This window comes from Numida meleagris, chromosome 24 (genome assembly GCF_002078875.1).
Source record: "Numida meleagris isolate 19003 breed g44 Domestic line chromosome 24, NumMel1.0, whole genome shotgun sequence".
Classification (NCBI taxonomy): domain Eukaryota; kingdom Metazoa; phylum Chordata; class Aves; order Galliformes; family Numididae; genus Numida; species Numida meleagris.
Window position 1 is genome coordinate 752,361 of NC_034432.1, and position 20,922 is coordinate 773,282.

The 20,922-nt window shown below is 59.3% G+C and overlaps 5 protein-coding genes across 13 annotated transcripts in view; 2 read left to right on the plus strand and 3 right to left on the minus strand.

Annotated features, from left to right (window-relative positions):
- Positions 1-3,155, minus strand: part of INSRR (insulin receptor related receptor) — a 10,025-nt gene extending 6,870 nt beyond the window's left edge. For all 3 annotated transcript variants that reach the window (XM_021376609.1, XM_021376608.1, XM_021376610.1), the window contains exons 1-2: positions 2,663-3,155; positions 599-1,150 (exon numbers count right to left, since the gene is read on the minus strand). In XM_021376609.1, coding sequence (XP_021232284.1) covers positions 599-1,150; positions 2,663-3,053 — 943 coding nt within the window. In that variant the 5' untranslated portion in view covers positions 3,054-3,155. The remainder of the gene's footprint in view (positions 1-598; positions 1,151-2,662) is intronic.
- The window catches only part of LOC110388003 (feather keratin 2-like), a 906,242-nt gene that overhangs the window by 446,808 nt on the left and 438,512 nt on the right, over positions 1-20,922 (plus strand). The window lies entirely within an intron of this gene.
- On the minus strand, positions 3,243-6,947 carry LOC110387943 (death-associated protein kinase 2-like). 5 transcript variants are annotated; one of them, XM_021376685.1, is made up of 13 exons: positions 6,629-6,947; positions 5,981-6,021; positions 5,756-5,817; positions 5,431-5,652; positions 5,195-5,333; positions 4,948-5,077; positions 4,719-4,767; positions 4,598-4,624; positions 4,344-4,496; positions 4,220-4,265; positions 4,029-4,118; positions 3,714-3,797; positions 3,243-3,585 (listed from the first exon to the last, which is right to left on the minus strand). In XM_021376685.1, exons 2-13 carry the CDS (start codon positions 6,017-6,019, stop codon positions 3,505-3,507), a joined length of 1,122 nt encoding a protein of 373 aa, XP_021232360.1. In that variant the 5' UTR covers positions 6,020-6,021; positions 6,629-6,947; the 3' UTR covers positions 3,243-3,504. The 5 variants fall into 5 exon arrangements, with proteins under 5 accessions (XP_021232360.1, XP_021232361.1, XP_021232363.1 ...); XM_021376686.1 differs by lacking the exon at positions 6,629-6,947 and adding an exon at positions 6,324-6,346; XM_021376688.1 differs by lacking the exon at positions 5,431-5,652.
- SH2D2A (SH2 domain containing 2A) lies at positions 7,329-10,835 on the plus strand. 2 transcript variants are annotated; one of them, XM_021376659.1, is made up of 7 exons: positions 7,329-7,532; positions 8,144-8,489; positions 8,578-8,667; positions 8,754-8,919; positions 9,184-9,315; positions 9,519-9,995; positions 10,189-10,835. In XM_021376659.1, exons 1-7 carry the CDS (start codon positions 7,355-7,357, stop codon positions 10,315-10,317), a joined length of 1,518 nt encoding a protein of 505 aa, XP_021232334.1. In that variant the 5' UTR covers positions 7,329-7,354; the 3' UTR covers positions 10,318-10,835. The 2 variants fall into 2 exon arrangements, with proteins under 2 accessions (XP_021232334.1, XP_021232335.1); XM_021376660.1 differs by having other exon boundaries at positions 7,329-7,526.
- Positions 11,500-20,247, minus strand: PRCC (papillary renal cell carcinoma (translocation-associated)). 2 transcript variants are annotated; one of them, XM_021376658.1, is made up of 8 exons: positions 19,420-20,247; positions 16,806-16,853; positions 15,792-16,379; positions 15,154-15,249; positions 14,105-14,248; positions 13,683-13,748; positions 13,126-13,245; positions 11,500-11,553 (listed from the first exon to the last, which is right to left on the minus strand). In XM_021376658.1, exons 1-7 carry the CDS (start codon positions 19,933-19,935, stop codon positions 13,159-13,161), a joined length of 1,545 nt encoding a protein of 514 aa, XP_021232333.1. In that variant the 5' UTR covers positions 19,936-20,247; the 3' UTR covers positions 11,500-11,553; positions 13,126-13,158. The 2 variants fall into 2 exon arrangements, with proteins under 2 accessions (XP_021232333.1, XP_021232332.1); XM_021376657.1 differs by lacking the exon at positions 11,500-11,553 and having other exon boundaries at positions 11,699-13,245.

Genomic DNA, 20,922 nt, shown 5'->3' on the forward strand with positions numbered 1-20,922 from the left:
TGGATGGACAGATGGATGGATAGAGGGATGGATGGAGGGATGGAGGGATGGATGGATGGACAGATGGATGGAGGGATGGTTGCTTGGATGGGTATATGGACAGAGCGATGGATGGAGGGATGGCCAGACACTTGGGTGGAAGGACAGGTGGATGCACAGATGGCTGGATGGACAGATGAAGGGCTGCACGGACAGCCAGGACAGATGGACAGATGGACAGGTGAGGCTCACCCCATGCCAAGCCCCAGCTACCCAGCGGAGCCACGTGGTGCAGCCAGTGCTGGGGCAGTGGCTGAGGTTACAGCCCAGATAAGGATCTGTGTTTATAGTATATATTTCATTACCAGGCCTCCTGTTTACTGCAAACGAGCCCGGGAGGGGCGTGTATTTACCTCACCGCTGGGAAAACATGGCAGCTGGGAGCTGGCCTCTCCTCCGGAGAATGATACAGCGCGGATCCGATTACCCCGCTGCTGCTCGCTCCCACGCAGGGACAGACGCGCGCCCGGCTCTGCCCTCCCAGCGCATCCCAGTGCCTCCCAGTGCCCCCCATTGGCTCCCAGCACTGGGATGAGCAGCCCCGCAGCACCTCACCCACCTTTCTGGCAATAGCTGGAGGTCCAGCAGCGGTAATCCAGCTGCCCGTTGACAACGGTCTGCGCACACGGCTTCTCCACATCCAGGATGCCCGGACAGACGTCGGCGCATTCCTCGGCCAGCTTGTTGCCCACGATGTAGCTGTTGTCCACGGCGTCGGGCAGCAGCAGCCCCCAGTCGATGGTGGAGAGGTGGCAGAGCTCCTGGTTGCGCTCGATGCGCACCGAGCCGCGCAGCACGTGGCCCAGGCTGTGCAGCCCGATCTCCCGCAGGTGCGGCATCTCGAAGATGACCAACGCGTAGTTGAAGAAGAGGTTGGTGCCGCGGATGACCGAGAGGTTGGGGAACAGGTCCCGCAGGCTCTCCAGCCCGTAAACGCGGAAGAGGAGCAGGTACTCGGTGATCATCAGCAGGCGGGGGAAGCTGAGCCCTCGGAAATCCTCGGCGCCCGTGGTGAACATCAGCAGGATCTGCAGGTTGCCCTCGATGATGGAGCAGTTCTCCAGCTTCTGCAGCTGCGACACGTCGTTGCGGATGTCCATGCTGCCGCAGACTGGGGTGGCAAGAGGGGGCCCGGGGGCAATGGGACGGCCCAGAGCGTCCCCACCACACAGGTCCCCCACCCCACACCCCCCCCCCCAAGGATAGGGCCACAGTGATGCGTGGCAGGGGTTAATGTCCTGCCCTGCCTGTCAGCTGCCTGCAGTCGCTGTGGGCAGCTGGGGCAGATGAGAGTGGCCGTGACAGGCAGCCGGCGCACCACAGCTCCTAGGGGGACAGCACGGAATCCGTGATGCTAACGAGGTCTGGCTCTGCGGGAGCTTCCCAGGACCGTATCCTACCCCCCTGCCCAACCCATGGAGGCTGCAGTCCCTGGGGTAACAGCACTGAGCGCACAGCATCCTCCCACCCGGTTGCTCCCATTGGCACCGTGCAGGGATGGGGCAATGGGGCTTTTCCACCCCAGTGAGAGTGGGAGCCATGGAGGGGCACTGTGGGGCTGAGCATCTCCTGCTGTCTCTGCTCCCCTCCGGCAGCATCCCCAGCCTGAAACCTGACTCCTAGTTATTACAGAGAGAAGCTCACTGATATCCAGAGAGGGATTTACTGTAAACACCGATGGCAAACACGGCCAGCTCGGCGTGTACCCCAAACACCCAAGCAGCACTGGCACCACGGCGTGGAGCTGGAGCACCCAGCGTTGTGCGGCGAGGCAATGATACGCAGAGCCCCCCCACCCAGCATCATGGGGTATCCTTGGGATGTGGGGGTCTCCATCTCACTGTGGGGCTGAGGATGCAGTATCAGCCCTGGGGATACAGCCCTGTGCTGCCACAGCTGTGACCTTGGCAAAGTCACAGTGGTCCCTGTGCTGAGTGGGGAAACAGAAGGAGAGAGGGAACTGGGGACAGCTGGGTCCCTGCTATGGGCAGAGAGGAGGCTGGGGTCCCTCGTGCCCTCGTGGGGGCAGAGACAGAATGAGGAGCATCCCCAGGGCAGCTCTTGGCATGGGTTTGGCTGCTTCTTCCTCACTCCCCCTCCACTCCTCCCCAAACCCCTTGGGTCTGTCAATGGGGAAACTGAGGCACGGGGCAGAGAGAAGGGCAGACACACAACGACAAACCCAGGCATGTGGGTCCCCCTGTCCCCACCCTGCTGGGATCCCACCAGAGATGCCCCCACATTGGCCCCCTTGGGCTTTTCCTGATCCAGGACCCATCAGGACCCCCGGGTTCTGATGTCCCCCAGGTCCCATCCCTAGCCCAGAAGGGTTAAGCCTCGCTTTCCATCCCTGCTGAGTGCAGTGGCTCCGTGGAACCGCTTCCCACAAAAGCAAACGACGCCCTGAGCCCAGCACGGGGCCCCCACCCCATTTCCTCCCCAGCTCCAAACCCCAAAGGTCGCAGCCACGCTGGTGCTGCCAGATGAGGATCGTGGCAGCGGGGGCATCGCCTCGGGGGGGGGGAAACCGAGGCAGCAAGCACAAAGCTTCACCTGGAGGCTCAGCCATGAACTTCAAACCCCACACCCCCCATACCCGTCACCCCCACTCCCCACCACTTACTTTCAGAGGGGGCCTGCACGGGGGGCAGCGGGAGGGGGCCGAGGAGCAGTAGGGTCAACGGCAGCCATAGAGCCCCCAGTGCCCCCATCCCGTGGGGCCACGTCTCGCTCCTGCCCGGTGCTGCTGCAGGCGGGCACGCGTCCGGCCCCGCACGCCGGGCACTCCTTGCCAACGCCGAGGCACGCCGGGAGAAGGGTGGCCCCACGGCCCCTTCACTTTTGTTTTCGGCTGCCACACACAAAATATTTAGCCTGACAACTGTGCCGGGGCCGGGCCAGGGCCAGGGCCAGGGCCAGGGCTTGTTTGGGAAATAGAGAGGGGAGAAAACAGGGCGGCCCCGAGCGCGGTGGGGCTGGAGGGGGTCAGGGAGCGTGAGCTGCCCCCAGCCCATGAGGTCCTTGGGATGATGCTCTGTGCCTCGCTTTCTGCAGGTGTGGGTATTGTGGGGAGGCTGCGGGGTCACTGCTCCCCCCGGGGAGACCCAGAGAGGGGACAATCCCAGGGGACAAAGGAGCGAAGAGGAGGAGGAGGAGGAGGAGGAGGAGGAGGGGGAGGAAGCTGCTCTGCTCAGCACCCAGGATACGAGGACGGGGGCACATTTATTTCTCAAATTAGAGCCAAGGGAAGGGCAGAGCCCTCAGGTGAGGGTGCACCTGGGGAGCACAGCAGTGCCCCTGGCTCTGCCCCAGTGGCCCTCACCACAGAGGCACTGGGAGCAGCAGCTCCAGCACCCAGGCGTTCACATCTACTGGGCAGAGAGGTGGGGGGGGGGGGGGGGTGGAAGGTCCCGAAGTCCCTCTTGTGGGATGGCCCCGCTCTGCTGTCACCACCCCGGGGGGGGCTCAGGAGCAGCTGCTCCTCCGCCGGCGGAGCAGCGTCACGGGGTGGCTGCCCTCCTCTTCCTGGTCGCTCTCACAGCAGCGCTGAGGGCACAGAGGGGCACAGAGGGGCTGAAGGGCAGGGACAAGACCCCGCCCCCCACCCCCCCCAAGGAAGGGGCACCCCACGGCACAGCCCCCCCAGCATCCGTTCTGCACCCCCAGCCTCTCACCAGCTCCTCGCCCTCCGTCCTGGGGCTGCAGAGCAGCCGCATGCGGCACAGCCGGTTGCAGGCGGACACCATGTGGTAGGAGAGCTGGGGGGGCATCCAGGCAGGGGTCTGTGAGGTTGGGGGAGGGGGGGTACTCCCCTCCACTCCCACCCCAAGACAGCAACACTGCAGCACAGACCCCACCACCGCAGCCCGCTGCCCAAATGCACCCAGCCCTGGGGTGGAGCGCGGTGGCTTCGCCCAAGCACCCCAAGGGTGGTGGGACCCCGCATCCCCCCCGTCCCCATCCCTCACCCCGCTGTCCCTCCCTTTCACCTTCCACTTCCTCCGGGCATTGAACTTGCGGAAGTTTTTCATGTTGATGGAGGAGCGGCTCCTCTTTGCCGCCTGTTTCCTGCTCAGGGGCTGGAGGGGTGAAGCTGTGGCATCATCACTGCATCCCCTCCCCACTCCCTCTGCACTCGGTGGCCAGGGGAGCCCAGCCCTGCACCCCACTTCTATCTCACCTTAATCCAGGGATGCACCAGGCACTCGGACGCCGTCATGCGCTCCCTGCAACAGGGAGGGCTGTGATAGTGGGGGGGTCCGGGGACACCCCAGGATGGGGACAGGGATAGGGATGGCGCTCACTGAGGCTCCTTCACCAGCAGCTGCCGGATGAAGTCTTTGGCCATCTCGGAGGTGTCGCTGAAGTAGCGCTCCTCGAAATCGTAGGCGCCCTCCACGACGTTGGAGAGGGTCTCAGCATCTGTCTCGCCCTGGAAGGGGGACAAGCCGCTGAGCCTGCGGGGACACGAGGGAGCGTGAGCACCGGAGGTGGCCCTGCCACGCTGCCCCCGCGCCTCACTTTCCCCCTGCTGCATTTTCCCCTCGCCCCTACTCACAGGATGTAGGTGATGACCCCGATGCTCCTGAAAGACAGAGGGTGGGGGTCAGGGTTGTCCTCTGGGGGGTCCCCACAGCAGCACCATGGGTCCCCCCTGAGACCCCAGTCCTGCTCCTCACCACATGTCGGTGGCGGAGCTCAGTGGTTCGTAGTTGATCACTTCGGGAGCTAGGGGTGAAGGCAGAGCAGGGGGGGCACGTCGGGTGGGAGCACCACACGGGCACCCCAGATACATCCCCAGTGTGCAGGTCCCCATCCCGGTGAATCTGTTCCAGCTCTTGTCTGCCCCACAGAGCTGGGGCTCCAGGGGTCCCAGTGCCCCCCCCAGCCCAGCTGGGAGCTCCGTACCGATGTACTGGGGGGTCCCGCAGAGGCTCTTGAAGGCAACGCCATCCTCCAGCTTCTGGGCCAGGCCGAAGTCGATGATCTTGATTTGGGGTTTGGGGACATCCTTCTCCTGCAGCATGATGTTCTCGGGCTGCAGGGGGGAAGGGTAGGGGGGGGGCAATGAAATATCCCAGAACCACCCCTAGGTAGGGTGAAGCCGTGGGGCTGGGGGGACACCCCATGGTCAGCCAGGGACCTGCACAGGCACCTTGAGGTCGAAGTGGGCGATGCGGCGCCCGTGCAGGTACTGCACCCCAAGCAGGATCTGCTCCAGGAACTCGATGGCCTCCTCCTCCGACAGCATCTCCTTCTCCGCAATGAAGTCGAAGAGTTCCCCACCACGCATCCTGCAGGACAGGGCAATGCTGGGGGGTTGGGTGGGGGGCTTTGGGGGAGCACAAATCCGGTATCCCCCCCCACACTCAGCCCTAGGACCCCGCTCACAGCTCCAGCACCAGCACCATCTCCGCTCTGCTGGTGAAGAGGTCGTGCAGCCGCATGATGTTGGGGTGCTGCAGTTCCCACAGGATGGCCACCTCCCTCTCCACCTGCACCCTCTCCAGGCCCCTCCGGCTGCCCCGGCACCGCCGCGTCTTCAAAAATTTGGCAGCGTAAAAAGTGCCCGTGCTGCGCTCCCGGCACCGCTTCACCACTCCAAAGTGCCCACTGCGAGGGAACCCAAGGGTGTGGGTGGTGATGGGGGGGGTGTGTGTGGGGGGGGGGCACAGCTGCAATGCCCCGACTCCGCACACCTCACCACCCCGCTCACCTGCCCAGCGTTTCCAGCAGCTCGTACAGCTCCTCCACGCTGCCCGCACGCAGGGCAACCACCTGCAGGAGCGCACAGACCTGGCTTAGCCCTGGCAGGGGGGGGAACCCAACCCTTGGGGAGCACCACGTCTTCCTGGTGCACACTGCGGGGGGTTCGCTGGTGTCTCCTGCCCCTCCTCCCCCAGCCTGCACCCCCCCAGGAGCCCCCCCACATTGCTCTCACCTGGGGGCTGTCGGAGGCAGCCCCGTCGTCCTCAGCCATTGCTGCAAAGACAAAGAGGGAGAGGCGGATGGGAGGGGGGGCAGCAGGGCCAGGAAGAGCCCCCCCAAACTCACCACACCGATGGGTTTCGGCTCAGCTCCCGAGCCGAGAGGGAAACGGAGGCAGGGCGCGTGGCCAAGTGTGCCACGCTGGGGGGTCGCACCCAGTGCCGGCGGCAGGGTCCCCCCCACCAGCAGGAAACAACACCTCGATAAGGGAACACAATGAGGGAGCACGAGACCTGGTGGCTTTGTGCATGGCTGTCCCCATCGATGGCCGAGCTGTCTCCAGCCCAGACCCTTACCCCGAGCCTTCCCCCAGTCGCGCTCTGCTCGCTCCCAGCACCGCCAGCCCCGGGGACGGCCGCTCTGTGCGGTGACAGCCCCGTGCCACCCCCGGGCAGCACGGGCACCCCGCCAGGCGCTGCACAGCCTCGGATCCACGTAGGCTGGAGCCGGGTGACCATCTCCAACATGTGACAGCGCTGTGGGGGCCCTGGGGGAGGGGGTCTGAGGCAGCTTTTGTGGTGACAGCGGCACTGTTGTCCCCAAGGCGATGCTGTTGCCTCCGCAGGGCTTTGCTGTGCACCCCAACTCGCGGCACCCTTACCTCTGCTCTCGGATCTGGTGATGGGGACGACCACCCCTCGTGGGACAGTGCCACGCTCTGCTCCGTGCCACTGCTGCACCCCGGTTTCCTCGAAGCTGCAACAATTCCTGGGAGCCGCTGGGCAGTGGCTCGGGAAAAAAAACAGCAGGAAACGCCAAGAGCTGCGCGTCTGCTTCCAAGGTCTCGTGAGAAATCCCCCCACGCTGTCCCCGCCCGGCAGAGCCCGGCCAGCTGCACAGGGGCTGGGAGAGGCCTTGTAGGGTCACATCCTCGAGGAGCAGCTCTGGGGCCGTGGCTGCTCCGTCCGCAGCCGTGAGCGCCAGGGTTGCAAACAGGAAACCTGCCTGACCACCGATAGAAATAGTGTAACCCGGCTGCCCGGAGGGGAAACGGTGCAGGGTGTGAGGGCAGAGAGGAGGAACAGGTTTCTTAAGGTGGAGAGAGCCGGGGGGGGCACCGCGCCGTGGGGCTGGGGGTGCTCTGTCCCCACCGTGGGTGTGCAAAGCGCCGGTGCGGGGCTGCAACCTGGCTCCAGCAGAGCTGCAGGCCGGGCTGTGTGCAAGAAACGGGGGTGCAGATGGGACAAAGAAAGGGGTTTTGTGGGTGCAGGGAGAAGGGAGCCCAGCCAGCCCTGCACCCCCAGCTGCAACGCGCCTCGTTGGCACAGCAAGCGCCAGGTGCACCCAGGTAGCGCTTGCACGGCTTTACAGCCATCAGCAGCTGAACATGCTGAGGGTGAAGGGAAAGAGGGCAAAGAGACGCTCTCACGGTGCCACCCGCAGCCCCTGCCGTCGTTCCGTGACGTGGCCCCGGCGTGCAGCTCGCTGCTTCCTGCCCATCACCGCCCTGCGAGCAGCACCAGCGCTGCCCACCCCACGGCCCCCGGGTCCCGGTGGAGGTAGGGGTGAGGGCTGGGAGCGGGCTGGGGGTGTCCCAGGGGTCTGTGCGCCGAGGTGGGAGCAAAAAAGGTCGGGAAGCAAAGACTGGAAAGGAGGCATGGAGGTGTTGTCCCCATGATGGATGGCAACGGAGGACAAAGGCGCGCGGGGAGCGGGACCTGGCGCTCAGCTCCTCCCTGTGGTTTTGGTGGGCCTTCCCCGCTCCTTTTAGGGCTTCTTTGGATATGGAAGCACCCTGGGTGCGTGCAGCTCTCAGGTCCTCTCAGTGCCACGTTAAGGTCCCAGCTTGGTGCTCTCGGCCCTGCAGGACCCCACTCTGGACGGGCTTGGTCCGGTCCCGGTGACTCAGAGCTGTGACACAGCGTGGCCTCTTCCACCCCCTCGAGCATCTGCTCAGGATTAACTTTGTTTGGCCGAGCGTTGGCGGCACCCGGCTGAGCCCTGTGCGCACGCAGAATCCCGTGTCACACACACAGGCTTGGTTCTTCCCAGAGCTTTGGGTTCCCAGCAGTGCCGTGAGGGTGACCGGGGAGAAACAGGGCGAGGAGCAACCCATGGGGCGGCACGGGGGCTGCTGGGACCCTCATCCCGCTCCTCTCTGCAACCCCGATCACAGGCGGCTCCATGGATGACGCCCAACCCCTCTTCATCACCTTCAAATGCATCGCTGAGGACAAGGCAGGCAGCGTCCAGCCAGGACACGGCACAACCCCTCCGCAGCCCCAGAGTGCAGAGCAGCACGATGCACGGGGCAGGGGGGGACAGGGGGCAGCGGGTGGCCCCCAGCCCCAGCCTCAGCCGCCCCTCGCTCCCTGCCAGGTGCTGCAGGGTTGCTCCCAGCCCGAGGGGGCTGCAGCATCCCTGCGGGCACGCAACAAGCTGTGGTTTGAGCAGACGCAGGTACATCGGCTGGGGGCCACGGGCAAACTGCCAGCCTGGTTCCACGGCTTCATCAGTCGCAGGTGAGCAGGGGGTCCCGCAGCTGGTCCCGCACCCCCCCCCCTGGGCTGTTCCAAAAGGTGAGCGAAGCCCTGGGATCCCTTCCTGCAGGGACGCGGAGCAGATGCTGCAGGATGAGCCACTGGGCTGCTTCCTGGTGCGCTTCAGCGAGAGCACGGTGGGCTTCGTGCTGTCCTACAGGTGAGGGAGCCCAGCCCGGGGGTGTGGGCACGCTCAACCCCACGCTGTGTGCCACCACCAACCCCTCTGTCCCCCCCCCCCTGCAGGGGCAGAGAGCGCTGCCGACACTTTGTGCTGGACCAGCTGCCCGACGGGCGCTACGTGATCCTGGGTGAGCACAGTGCCCACCCCGAGCTGGCCGAGCTGCTGCAGCACTACACCCGCGTTCCCATCCCACCCTACGGCGAGCTGCTGACCGTGCCACGGGGACAGGTAAGCAACGCCCGCTCGTTGCAGCAATTAGCTGCTTCGTTAGCCCCAGCAGGAGGCGGGAGGAGCAGCGGCTTTCCTGCTTCACGGGGGGGGGGGCTGCTTTCTCCAGGGAAATCAAGGCATCCAGGCCAGGGAAATCAAAGCGTCGCAGCTGGGGTTGGTACTTCAGTGCCACCTCCACCCTGGGGATCACACCATGTCACGGCTGGGCCTGCCCTGGCCTCGTGCCCCCCCTGCCCTCCCTTCACCCTCTGCACTCTGCAGGACAAGGCCCGTGGAGCGACAGACAGCAGCTCCCCATCCTGCAATGCACCAGCAAACCACCCAGCGTACAGCACCATTGCCAAGCGGGTGCCAGGAGACGGGCAGGCAGCAGCAGAGAGAGGCCCCGAGGAGGTAAAGGCAGGGCCAGGGCCATAGAGCTGCTTCCCAGGGCAGCCTGGACGGAGCACACGCAAGAGGAAGGGTGCTGATGGGGTGGGGATGCAGCTGGGGTAGGGATACTGCTGGCCCATGGGATGGGGATGGTATGGGGATGCAGCTGGTGCATTGGGATTAGCCCCATCCCATGCTGCCCCCAGCATTCCCTCCCTCTCCAGGCGCCCAGCATCCCCCTGCCACTCCCGGCCAAGGTCAGCTCCTCGGTGGCCACCCAGAGACCACGCAGCCCCGCTGGCAGCGAAGAAGCAGAACCCAACAGCCCTTCCACGCAGCCACATCCCGAAGCCATCCCCGTCGAGATGCTCGACGCCAAGTACCAGCAGCTCGTGCGCTTCCACACCTACGCGGATCCCCACGAGGGCACAGCTCTGCCCGTGGAGCCCATCCCCTTCTACGCCATGGGCTGGAGGTCCAGCCCTAACCCCGAGGCGAACATCTACGCGGAGGTGGCCACAGCCCAGCAGGAGCCACCCCCCCGGAGCACACGGGGCCCTGGGTCCGTGCTGGCCCCCACCACGTTCCTGCGCCGGCGGTTGTTCCGCAGCCTCTCCAGCCAGGGCTTCCCCAGAAGGCAGCTGCCAGCGACTCCCACTGCCAGCACCATGCAGAGAGCAGCCCCCCGGCCGGCCCCAGAGGTGCGTTCCCATGCATCTGCCATAGGGCATGAGCTCTGAGCGAGGCGTCCCGCAGAGCAGTGGGGGTCAGGGCAGGTGGGCACTGGCTGCAGGGAGATGCTGGGAGCCAAGCGCACGGTGCAGGATCAGGCCCTCCAGCCCAGCCCTCACCCAGCGCCAAGGCACCACCTCACCAGAGCTTCCCTTCCCACAGATCCCCCAGGTCCCAGTGAACCCAGCACTGGAGTTCGATGACCCCGTGTACAGCCCGAGGACCAGCAGCGCCAAGCAAGCTGCAGCCCCAGAGAACATTTACGAGCAGGTTCCTAGAGATCACCCCTAAAGGCATCCAGGTAGGGCCAAGGCAACGCCCAACCTCTTGCTGGCACAAGGTCTGCCCGCTCTGCTCTGCTCTTGCAGGGCAGGGGGAGACCCCTGGACCTTGGAGGCAGTCCTGGGCATACCAGCAGCATCCAGCAGCTCCGTGTTGGGATTCGCACGCCTTTCCTGGCACGGCCTCCTGCTTCCCAAGCCGTGTTCAGAGAGGATGGGAAGAACGGATTTAATTTATCTTCGCAGAAAGAGATGGCTATGAATAGAATCAGGGTGGAGGGAAAAGGCTATTAGAGCAGAACCAGATGGGTTTCGGGCAGGGCTGGTGCCGCGCACGCAGCATTTGCTGGCCTGCTGGAACAAGCCTGGTCCTGCTGACACATGCCTTGAGTTCTGCCTGCTTGCTCAGCCACCAAGCACGGGGCAGCACCGAGCCCCAAAACAGAGCAGGAGGATGACACCGAGCCAGGGCTGCCCCATTGCACAACCCCCAATTCCTCTCTTTGCCCCCAGTGTACGGTGACACTGAGTGAGCGTGGTTCTCATCAGTCCTGGTTGCACTCAGCCACAACAGAAGGGAAAGCGCTTGAGAGCAGCCAGAGACCCAAATTTGGACGTGCTGGAGCTGCAAAATAGGGACTGAAAAGGAGAACAGAGGTTTATGCTTCTACCTCTAAGAAAATCACTTCCGTTTTTCACAAGCCTTCGTGCTGTTGCTCATAAATGGCTAAAAGCAGAGCAAAAGTCAGCCGTGATTACCGTCCTCGTAACTCCCCTCTAGTGTTAAAAATGAGCAATTACATATCGAAAAGGAAAAAAACAGGAGGCTCTGAGAGCTGCTCTCAGTCCCTGGGCTCACGCAGGGGCCGGCAGCCATGAAGCCAGAAGAGCTGAGACCACACAACCCACGAAGCTGCAGTGGGGAGAAGCCCTCCAGCTGCTGCTGGCCCAGATTTGGGCCACCTGCCCCTCGCTGCACACGCAGCAGAGGGCGATGAACCCAACAGGAGTTGACCAGAACAGCAGAATCCAACCCGTGATCCTCACCTTGCCCTGCTTGCTTCCATGGGCCACGTTCAGAGAACAGCCAGCACTGAAGAGCTCAAGGTGCCACAGCGAGGAGAGAGCAGAGAGAAGCAACAGCAACGCCTGGAGCACGGGGCTGAGCACCTCACACTGGAAACAGCTGCGGTTCGCTTCATTTAAAAGTTTATTCCTTTATCAAATCTCTTGGCAGAGGATTTCACTGTACATATAAGATAGGAATAAATTACTCAACAGTAACTTTTTTTTTTTTTTATTTTGGTCATTTCAAAGACTCAAAATTGGCTCTTGCGAAGTACTAAAACATCCAGGAAAACTAAACTAGGAGTTACATTTTTTTTTTAATTATTATTTATTTTTGTTAAATATTCTAGGAAACGAATTCTCTCGTTGGGGTTTGCTTTCTTGGTCATGGGAGAAAAACAGCCTCCTGGAGTTTTACTACAGGGAGTCACCATTATTCGCTGTTTGAGCTGCAGTTACAACAAACACAACCCTTGGGGTCGGGAATGTGAGTTAAAGAACCAGCCCAGCTCCCTGCTCCCATCAGCATCACACGTTGGGTGAACAATGAGCTAAGAGAGGCCACAGAGATTTGGCTAAAGATGCATGGGTCGGGCCAGCAAGGTCGCACATGATTTGTAATCATATCACCTAGACCTAATACCTTCAATAAAGAAAAGTTAAGGCTGGACGTGGTCTCCCCTTTCCCAGCCCAGAGGGTAAGGTTAACACTTAATCAGACGTGATGCCTTTATAGGGACCAAAATGGATACAAACAAGCTAAAAAGCTGGAAAAAAATAAAAATAAATGTACAGTATCATTGTGTATCGCAGCACGTTTCACTGCGCCTGCTCCCAGGAAACTGGGAATACTCAGTTCAACAAGGGTGGAGACCAGATGGTTACAGCACTGTCGGCCTTGGGTCAGAGGGAGGAGGAAGAAGGGGAAAAAGGGAAACACACAAGGACAGGTATACCCCAAAGTTCTCAGCAGCAGCTGAGGTCCTCGCTGCTTTCTGCAGCCTCGACACTGCAGCGTTTTCACTTCTGTTCCAAGCTCTGATCTGTCACTCTACTTCTCCTTCGAAACACACACACACACACACAAAAAAAAAGAAGAGCTTCCCCTCAGCGTGGTTTGAGATGTACAGGCTGGTGTAGCCAAGACTAAAAACAGTAACTTGGCCACATGCACAGACACACGAAGGAAACAAAAAAACAAAAATCCACCATTCGCGTGAGAGGAGCACGGGATTTACTCAGACAAAAATTAAACGGCCATGACCACGTCTCATTTAAAACAATAACAAAAAAAAACAAACAACCCCAACAAACAGGATCGCTCTTGAAACTGTCTTTTAGAAAGAAAAATGACACCCTTGATGTGCAGCGAGTCCGAGGAAGGAGCAAAGTGGGACGTGGAAGTTTGTCAAGACTCCGCCTCAGGTTCCAATGACGAGGCTGCTTCGGACACGGGGCCCTGCACCTACAGGACAGAAGCTCCAAGCCTTGCACCAAGCACACCTCCTGCAGCTGCACCCTGGGACTGTGGCTGGCTGTACAGAGCAGACCTGATTTTGAACCTTCCACACGACTGTTTGTGAAGGAGCGGGGAACGATTGGAGGTGGAATTTCAGGAATGGTTCACAGGAAACCCCTTTTTCCTGACGGGCAGGGGAGTGCAGTGTCCTCCCACCCACCGAGCAGACAGCACTCAACGCCAGCCCGGCCGGTCTCCGAAGGCCAGGAGAGGTCTGACACAGTAAGTCACCTGGGACAAGAGCCAAAAGATGGGACGGTGGTGTCAGAATCCGTATTTGGCTTGAGTCTGACGTCGACTGAGCTTGTTTTCAGACCATGTGTTTTTCAGTTCCAGTTCTCTTTCCTTCGCCTGCAGAAATCGAGGAGATTAGCATCAGAGTTGCTGCTCAGCTGAGTCAGCAGTATTTTACCCTCCTCTGCCCCTGCTGACGGGGATTACGGCGTGCTTCAGCTAGAAGGCTCGTTACAGGAGCTAGCACAATTATCTTGACAGAGGCCTGAATTCATTGGGATGCACAGGCATTTCATTTATGCTGAAACGCGGCTTCTTTTGTGGGTCGCTCTCGGCAGCTGCTTACCAACCACGCTGCAGCCACGCGGAATTAGACAGGAGGCAACGAGCCTCGTAACCAAACACAACCACACATGCACTGGAGCTGGCTGCGAGGGGCAAGGCAAGAAGCTGGGAGCTCTGAACCACGCAATCCTGAGGGCCAAAGGGGCAATGCCACCAGGCTCCTGCAGTTCTGTCTGTGTTGGTTTCCACGCCGCAGGGAGGGTACTCACCTGATGGATCAGGTATGTGATCTGGTGTTTCCTCCTTTGCTGTCCTGTGGGCTGATCTCCTTTTTTCTAGAAAGCAAGATCAGATAAACTGTCAAACCCACCAAGATGCTGACCCAGACAGCAAAACGCGACGAGAGCCTGCACAAGGCCAGCTCAAGAAGCATTTGTTTCACATTAAGGTTGTGGGCAGACTTCCTCAGGCCGAAGCAGTTCCTGGCTGCTCTTCACCACCCACACTGTGTTGTGAGAAGCCTCGCTATTCTCTTATGCATAACTACTTTTACAACACAGAAGATAAGGGTCCCTGTTCCCCCTACAGCAGTGACTGCAGAGCCTCTACCACAGCTCCAGCTACGGTTGAAACAGGAACTGAACAGAGGTCTCCAAAACCCCAGTCAGCATTTCTCTCATCCTCCCCGTACCTTGCTAAATGATTTCATGGTTTTCTCCTCTGTTAAGGATTTGGTCAACCACTGCTGGGCTCCACTCAGCTGATCGTCACCCTTGATATCCACAAAATTGATTTCTTCTCTGCCTCGATTTCGCTTGCCTTGCAGCCGTTTGAACTGAAAGAAGGACAGAAACAACCGGAGTCACACAAACATCACACACCAACAACCTGAAACAACTAAAGGTAGCTGGAGGGTGACCCCTTTCTTTGCTCCCCTAGCATGGGACAGGCCACATTACCATATATCTTACCAATGAGGAATTTTTTTCTTTAGGACAGTTCTGCTTTGCTATAGATCAGAGTATCTTAAAGCACTTCACATTAAGATTATAATCTTTCTTTTCCTACGCCTATTTTTTCCTATCCCTAGAGGGAAACACAACATTTATCTCTTGTTCATGAGAAGACCCTCAGCCTCCTTGTTTCAGGTGTCAGGAAAGCACCTCAAGTTCAGCTGCTAACATATCCATCTTCCATAACTGAAATCTCAAAAGCAGAGGTTCCTAGAGGAAGTCAGCACCAGATAAGCCACCTTCTGCAGCCCTTACTCGTTTGGCTGACGAGGCTGGCATCTTCCACATCAGATCAGCAATGAGAGGTGGTTTTGCTCTTTTTTAAAAACAGGTTTTCGAGCTATAGCCCTTGAGCATTTCAACGACGTGGGGAGTCCACTGCTGTGCTAGAGGAGGTACCAAGAAAGCATCTGAACGTCCTACCAAGGTACCTTAGCCGCCCTACACACTCCTAACAAAAACAAGATTGGGCTAGGTGGGAACAACGAGCATCACCTACTTATACAGCAAGCAAATCCATCAGGAGCAGTAGCCCAACAGATTGCTGGAAGGACACTGCATGTCTCCACAGCACAGCACTAGACCCCACGGAACAACAATCTGGTCCAACTCGGCACGGAGCACGGGTCGTGCTGGAGGGTCAGGACCGAGGCTGCCAAGCAGGTCCTATGTTCTAGCAGAGCTTAAATGCAAACTCCATTTTGGGATAGATAGTATAAGTGCCAACCGCTTCATCGTCTAGGAAGGAGGAGTCGGTGCTCATCTCCTGGGGTGGTGCCTGGGCTGGTTCCATCTCCTGGTAGTACCCGCTGCTGTAGTAATCCTGCGAGCAAAAGGAAAACCAGTTCGTCGCTGCAGCAAAAGCAAGATGGATCCTGGGGCAAACGTACACAGAGGCCCAGAGATGTGATACTGAATCTCATACCTCACCCTGGGAGCTGCTGCTCTCTCAGCCAGGGCCATGGGAAGCACAGAACATTACAAACGCACCTCCTCGCGAGGCTGATGGAAGGTGTTGTTAATTACACCTCATTACTCTGGCACTACTGAAGAGTACAGGGCGTTTTTTGTTTCAATAGCAACTCAACTTTGCTGAATTGCTAGAAACAACCTGGCTTCACGTACCAGCTCTGGCGATCCCTGGTTCTGCACCCTGACAAGAGCAGGGGCAGTTCTGCTGGGGCATTTGACAGTGAGTGCAGCCATTAAACATTTATCCCACAAAGAGCTTCTACGGCTCTCGTGCCAGAAGAACCTGGCTGTAGTAAGTGCTGTGGATCTCTGAGAGCTCAGGTTGGGGTTCCACAAGCCACAGCCTGCTTCATTAACGAACGCAGAGCCCCCCCCCCCCCATTCCAAACCCACCTGATAATACGCATCAGTCCCGCCGGCATCGCCATAAGCAGGGAACTGGCCGTAGGGCTGAGGGTCGTAGTCATCTCCGGATTTGGGCACCCAGCTGTGCTGAGCACCGCTGGAGCCCGCTCCCGTCTTGAACTCCAGAGGGGCATTGGCAGCAGCATCTTGGAACTGGGGCTCCGGCTCCGTCCCAGGTGGCGGGTCCTCCGACACCGCCGGGCCCGAGTACATGTACGCCTCGGCGGCGACAACGCTGGGCTCGTTCCTGTCGGACAAGGAGAAGTAGTTCTCTGGCTCGACCTCTTCGTCGCTGTCGTCCTCCTCCTGCGTAATCTGCTTGGTTACCTGGAGGGCAGCGCTCTTCGCGGCAGCTTTGATAGCGGAAGGAGAAGGAGTCGTGGCTACGGCCGGCTTCGACAGAGGTTTTGTTTTGGAGGAGGATGAGGTCAGGGCCTTTGCAGTCTTTGACTCGGAGGCGTTGTCGGCTGCTTTCCTCGAGAAAGCGTAGGGCAAAAGTAACCGGTTGGTCTCTTTCACCGTCAAGTTTTTGGGTTGAGGAAGCAAAGCGGACAAGCCAGAGCCCTCGCCGCGTCCCTGGTGAGTTTCATACGCAGTTTATAGAAAGAAAGAGAAATGAGCGAGACCATTTCGTTTTCCCTGACTCCCTGCCAATTATCTCCTCCGATTCTAACAGTATTAATGGGTTTCCCATGGCTCAGCACTCTTGCTTGCTACTTCCAACACGCTGAAGGGCTTTCTTGCACAGAAGGCTGGTGGGATTTTTAAAGGAAAACTGGTACAAATACCCATCTACTTCTCCAATTAATACATGTATTTTTTTTTTTTCCTGAGATTTAAATTTAGGAAATTTCTCCCAAAAAGGATTTGCCACCCCAGGAATTTTATACCCTGAGAGCCCTGTGCTAAACTGAGCAACTGGTTTACAACAGCGGAAACCCAACATCTATCACATGCTTATTTCCTGTGCAACTTGTTTAATTCAATATACCAGGTACTCACCTGAAGAGTATTTTTCTTCTTTGCTGGTTCATCTTCCTCCGAATCTGACTGAGAAAGAAAAACAGAGCTTAGCACAACCTGAGAGACTAAAAAAACCAATAACCAACCCCAGCTAGGCGACTTGGTAATTTTCAGTTTGTAGCAGCAGGGGATCACAGCACTGCAGGGCTGGGTTTAACCTGCCAAGAGCCACACTGAAAGCAACAGCGGGCTGTGGTCAGGCTCTTTCAGAGCCTTGCTGATGCATCAGTGTCAGGACAAAAAGAGATAGGAGAGCATGGGAGATCACCGAGCTGCCCATAGCAAGCAAGACTGCAGTTCCTGCCACTTAGTTTAGTAGCAGCAGCCACATCTGCTCTAGTTTGTTTGAGCAGAGGCAGAAAATAAGCTGCATTCCACTGTAAAACCTGAAGCTTTGCAAACAAGTCAGCATTACCTCTTCTAATCTCATCAGAGCAATACACCCGCAATCAAAAAAATCATCTCCAGCTCGAGTTCATTTATCCAACTTACGGGACAAAAAAAAAAGGATTCACTAATCCCAAACTCCCCATTTTTTGAAGTGGCTTTTTAATGCTGCTCTAAAGCAAAAGTGGGTGGGCACGGATACTCCGCATATTTGGCTCCTGCCAGAAATTAGCACTTCAAGTATCTGAGCTGCTGGCTCTCAATGAAGTCACAGGAAAATAAACCTCCAGCAAGGCAAAGAACACAAACCTCCCAACAAAAGGTCAGCGCTCCCTTTCAAAGAGACAGACAGCATTACGTTAACAGAGGGGAAGCACAAAGCCACACAAAGCGAGGGTGTAAAAATTCACGGTGGAGATTAATAGGGAACTGTTCACAATAACTTCGGAGTTGTTAAATATCCATTAAAAACTTGAGCGTAAGGTCTGGTCATCTCCGCCATGACGAAAGGCCCCTGCCATCTTTATCATTTTACTGCTTTGCAGAGCCACTTTAAATAGATTACAGGAAACGAGGTCTTCTGCCAGTTTACTATCTAAATTATAAAACAGGACAACGAAAAAGAACACGCGTAAATAAATGCAAGTCAGAGCTGCAATAAAACCAATCCGTTGTATTCGGGAGACAGCAGCTAAAAGCAGGCTGCCCAGGAGCCCCTCCACAGGTGCAAACCTAAGGGATAGAGAGGACTGTAAAGAGAAAGGGCTGAAATGGGGATTGCACCTCAGGCAAAGGGGCTTCCAGGAAGCACCAGGACCAGCTCTAAGGGATTTCTCTCTCTCAGCAGCGTGCACTCAGCACCCCGAGGACCTGCAGTGTTTCTGTTCAAAGCCAATTTGCTGAACACAGAGGGTGGGGGGAGGAGAGGGAGGAAAAAAAGAAGAAAAAAAAACAACTCCTTTCGTTTATTTCAGTAATTGTGAGGACCGGCGAGGAAGCTAAGAGCCTGAGCATTTGTTTGATGAAGGGCTGCAAGAAAATGAGTAAGCAAAAAGTGGGTACCAGGGGATGGACCGTACCTGCACGCTGCTTGCCCGTACACCCCCCTGCCTGATACATGTGGAGCACACGAAACATTTAAGATCAGGCAGGAGATCAGAGATGGGCAGCAGAGAGGCCAGCTGTGCAGGAGCTCTGGATTTGCCAAAGCAAGCTGCTTGTTGGTCTGGGGGCAGCAAGTGTCCTTCTCACCCTTCCTTCCCTGCAGGCTGCTGCTCCAGCAGAGCGAGATATGCTGACTTCATCTCAGCTCCCGCGGGCCTTGATGCTGGCAGACCGCTATTCACTGGCACTGTTGATAAATCCATAACCATGAAACCTTTCCTTCAAGCTCCTTGCCCCCGTGGGTATGACCCCAGCTTTGCAGTGCAGCTCCCTGGAGCACGCACAGCACCACGACGCTCAGTGTGGGACGGAGAACAGCTCCCTCTGTGCGCCAACACTGCCATAATCCTCCCAAGACAGAGGAAGATTTCCTTTGACAGGAAGGTCTCAGTGTCACCCATGGGTTCCAGAGTGCCACCAGTGCTGCAGTTGTCCACAGGGACACAAGAAGGGGGATGAGGACCCGTATCTCCCCGCATGTAGTCACAGAGTGCCTTAGCTGACGGCCAGGCACCTAGATTCAGTGCTCAGGAACCACATAATAATGCATCAGGCAAGTATGAACTAAAAAAAAGCAGAAGTTGAGATGGAATTTAATACCTACAGGCCTGGTGGACACCTGAAGCATTCAGACAACCAACCAATACACTGTCAGGAAGATCTACTGATGTCAAAGCAAAGAAAAGGAGAGAATGAAGAGAAAGGCAGGCTTGTTTGGGATGCTCCCAAGAAGGTCACACAGCTCCAAAACAATGCACTGACTTCACCAATAAATAAGGGTGCAGACCATCTGGGTTTAGGTGCATTATAGTTACAAACAAGGTTTCTATCTCAGTTTAATTCTGCAAAGTGCTTTAGGATTAGGGCTGGCAGTCCGGACAGATCTCTCCAGATGCCACAACCACGGCACCAGGCAGGCTGCAGTGCCCGGCTGCCCCCCAAGGCACACAGCACTTGCGCTTCATGACCTAACGACGCCTGGAGAGCGCAACGCAGGGCTCCAGGGCTGACCCCCCCTCAGCGGGGCTCGTCCCATACTCACATTTCCCTGGTGCAGCTCGGGGGCTGCGATCTTCACCGGCTCCGTCCTCTTCTTTGGCTTGGGGAGGCCCAGATCTCCCCCGGCGCTGGGCAAAGCAGCGGGGCCCGAGGCGGGCGGGGACGGGCCGGGGGCCGAGGCAACGCTGGCGGCGTTCCGGGGGGGAGGCAGGAGGAGTCCCCCGGCCCGGGGCTGCTCCCCACTGCCGGCGGATGGCTCGGCAGGGCCGGGGGTCGGGCTCGAGGCGGGCGGGGGTGGGCCGAAGCCCCTCGCACCGGGCGGTGGGCCCATGAGGAAGGGCGGGGGCGGCAACAAGGGGAAGCCGCTGCCCTGGGGGGGCGGCGGCGGGGGCAGCACGGAGGCTTTGGGGGGAGGAAGGGCGGCGAAGAGCCCCCCCCGGGCCGGGGGCTGCGGGACTGGGGAGTCATGAGGCGGGGTGCTGGGGGCTTCCACCTCCTCATCCGCGGCCTCCTCCGCCTCGCTGTCCTCCTCGCTGCTGGCGTAGGCCACCAGGGACATGGCCACCCGCGGAGGGCACCCCTGGGCGGGCGGCAGCCGCTACGCGAGGCCGAGGATCCGCCCTCCGGGCTAGGCCGCGCCGCCGCCGCGCGTTCAGCGAGAGCAGCGGGGAGGAAGGGGAGAGATGGGCCGAGGCCTACGCCGCCATGGCAGCCCCACCCCGCCCGGCGGCGACAACGGGGACTCGGAAGGCGGCTTGGGGAGCCTGGCGGTCGGCTCCGCGCCTGCCGCCGCGCTCCCAGATAATGGCCGCCGGCCGCGCACCCCCTCCCTCGTCCGTCGCGGCTGCGCCGCCGAACTACAACTCCCAGCAGCCCTTGCGCGCCGCGCGCCTCCAGCCTCCCAGCGCACCCCGCCGCGAGGCCTCATGGGAAGCGCAGTCCGCGCGCCGCCAGCGGGGACCACCGCTCCCGGCGTGCACCGCGAGAGGCGCCGCGCGGCGGAGGGAAGGGCGCTGACATGGCGGCGGGGATAGGCCCAGAGGCATTCGCGGCAGCGAGGGAGGCCGCGACGGGGTTGGGCGGAGCGGGAAGGGCTCCGTGGAGGGAAGCTGGAGGCCGAGGCGCTCCGCGCTGCCGCTCCAACGAGCCCTGACGGCTTCCGCTCGGCCACAAAGCGCCCGCAAATGGTGGCGGAGCCGCGTGCTCAACGCCCGCCTACAGCTCCCAGCATGCCCCGCGCCAGCCGCCTGCCAGGGCTCGCAGCGCAGCGCCGAGCAGGACTACAGCTCCCAGTGGGCACCGCGCGGCCCCCGGCCCAGCATCCACCGCGCGGGGCCTGCACGGCTCAGCCGGGCCCGTGGGTACCCAGGGCGGCTGGGGATTGTCCTTGTTATCTCATTCAGTTCTGCGGCGCCGCCTCGGTTGGCAACGCCTCCAACCCGCTGCATCCCCACCAGCAGCGCGGTTTAGGGTTACGGAGATATATTTCGAATCGTTCTAATGTAATTGGAGGGGTTCCCATCGCCCCCCGCACCAACCCCCTTCT

What these genes read in the sequence shown, in the direction of transcription:
- LOC110387943 (XM_021376685.1), bottom strand. Translation starts at nt 6,019, where the DNA reads ATGGCTGAGGACGACGGGGCTGCCTCCGACAGCCCCCAG. An exon ending in ATGGTGCTGGTGCTGGAGCT is followed by an intron (nt 5,334 to 5,430) that starts GTGAGCGGGGTC and finishes CCTGTCCTGCAG; the next exon opens with GATGCGTGGTGGGGAACTCT. An exon ending in TCGCCCACTTCGACCTCAAG is followed by an intron (nt 5,078 to 5,194) that starts GTGCCTGTGCAG and finishes TCCCCCCTGCAG; the next exon opens with CCCGAGAACATCATGCTGCA.
- SH2D2A (XM_021376659.1), top strand. Translation starts at nt 7,355, where the DNA reads ATGCTGAGGGTGAAGGGAAAGAGGGCAAAGAGACGCTCTCACGGTGCC. An exon ending in GGGTCCCGGTGGAGGTAGGG is followed by an intron (nt 7,533 to 8,143) that starts GTGAGGGCTGGG and finishes CCCCGATCACAG; the next exon opens with GCGGCTCCATGGATGACGCC. An exon ending in CCCCCCGGCCGGCCCCAGAG is followed by an intron (nt 9,996 to 10,188) that starts GTGCGTTCCCAT and finishes CCCTTCCCACAG; the next exon opens with ATCCCCCAGGTCCCAGTGAA.
- PRCC (XM_021376658.1), bottom strand. Translation starts at nt 19,935, where the DNA reads ATGTCCCTGGTGGCCTACGCCAGCAGCGAGGAGGACAGCGAGGCGGAG. An exon ending in GGACTGATGCGTATTATCAG is followed by an intron (nt 15,250 to 15,791) that starts GTGGGTTTGGAA and finishes TTTTGCTCGCAG; the next exon opens with GATTACTACAGCAGCGGGTA. An exon ending in TCACATACCTGATCCATCAG is followed by an intron (nt 13,246 to 13,682) that starts GTGAGTACCCTC and finishes CGATTTCTGCAG; the next exon opens with GCGAAGGAAAGAGAACTGGA.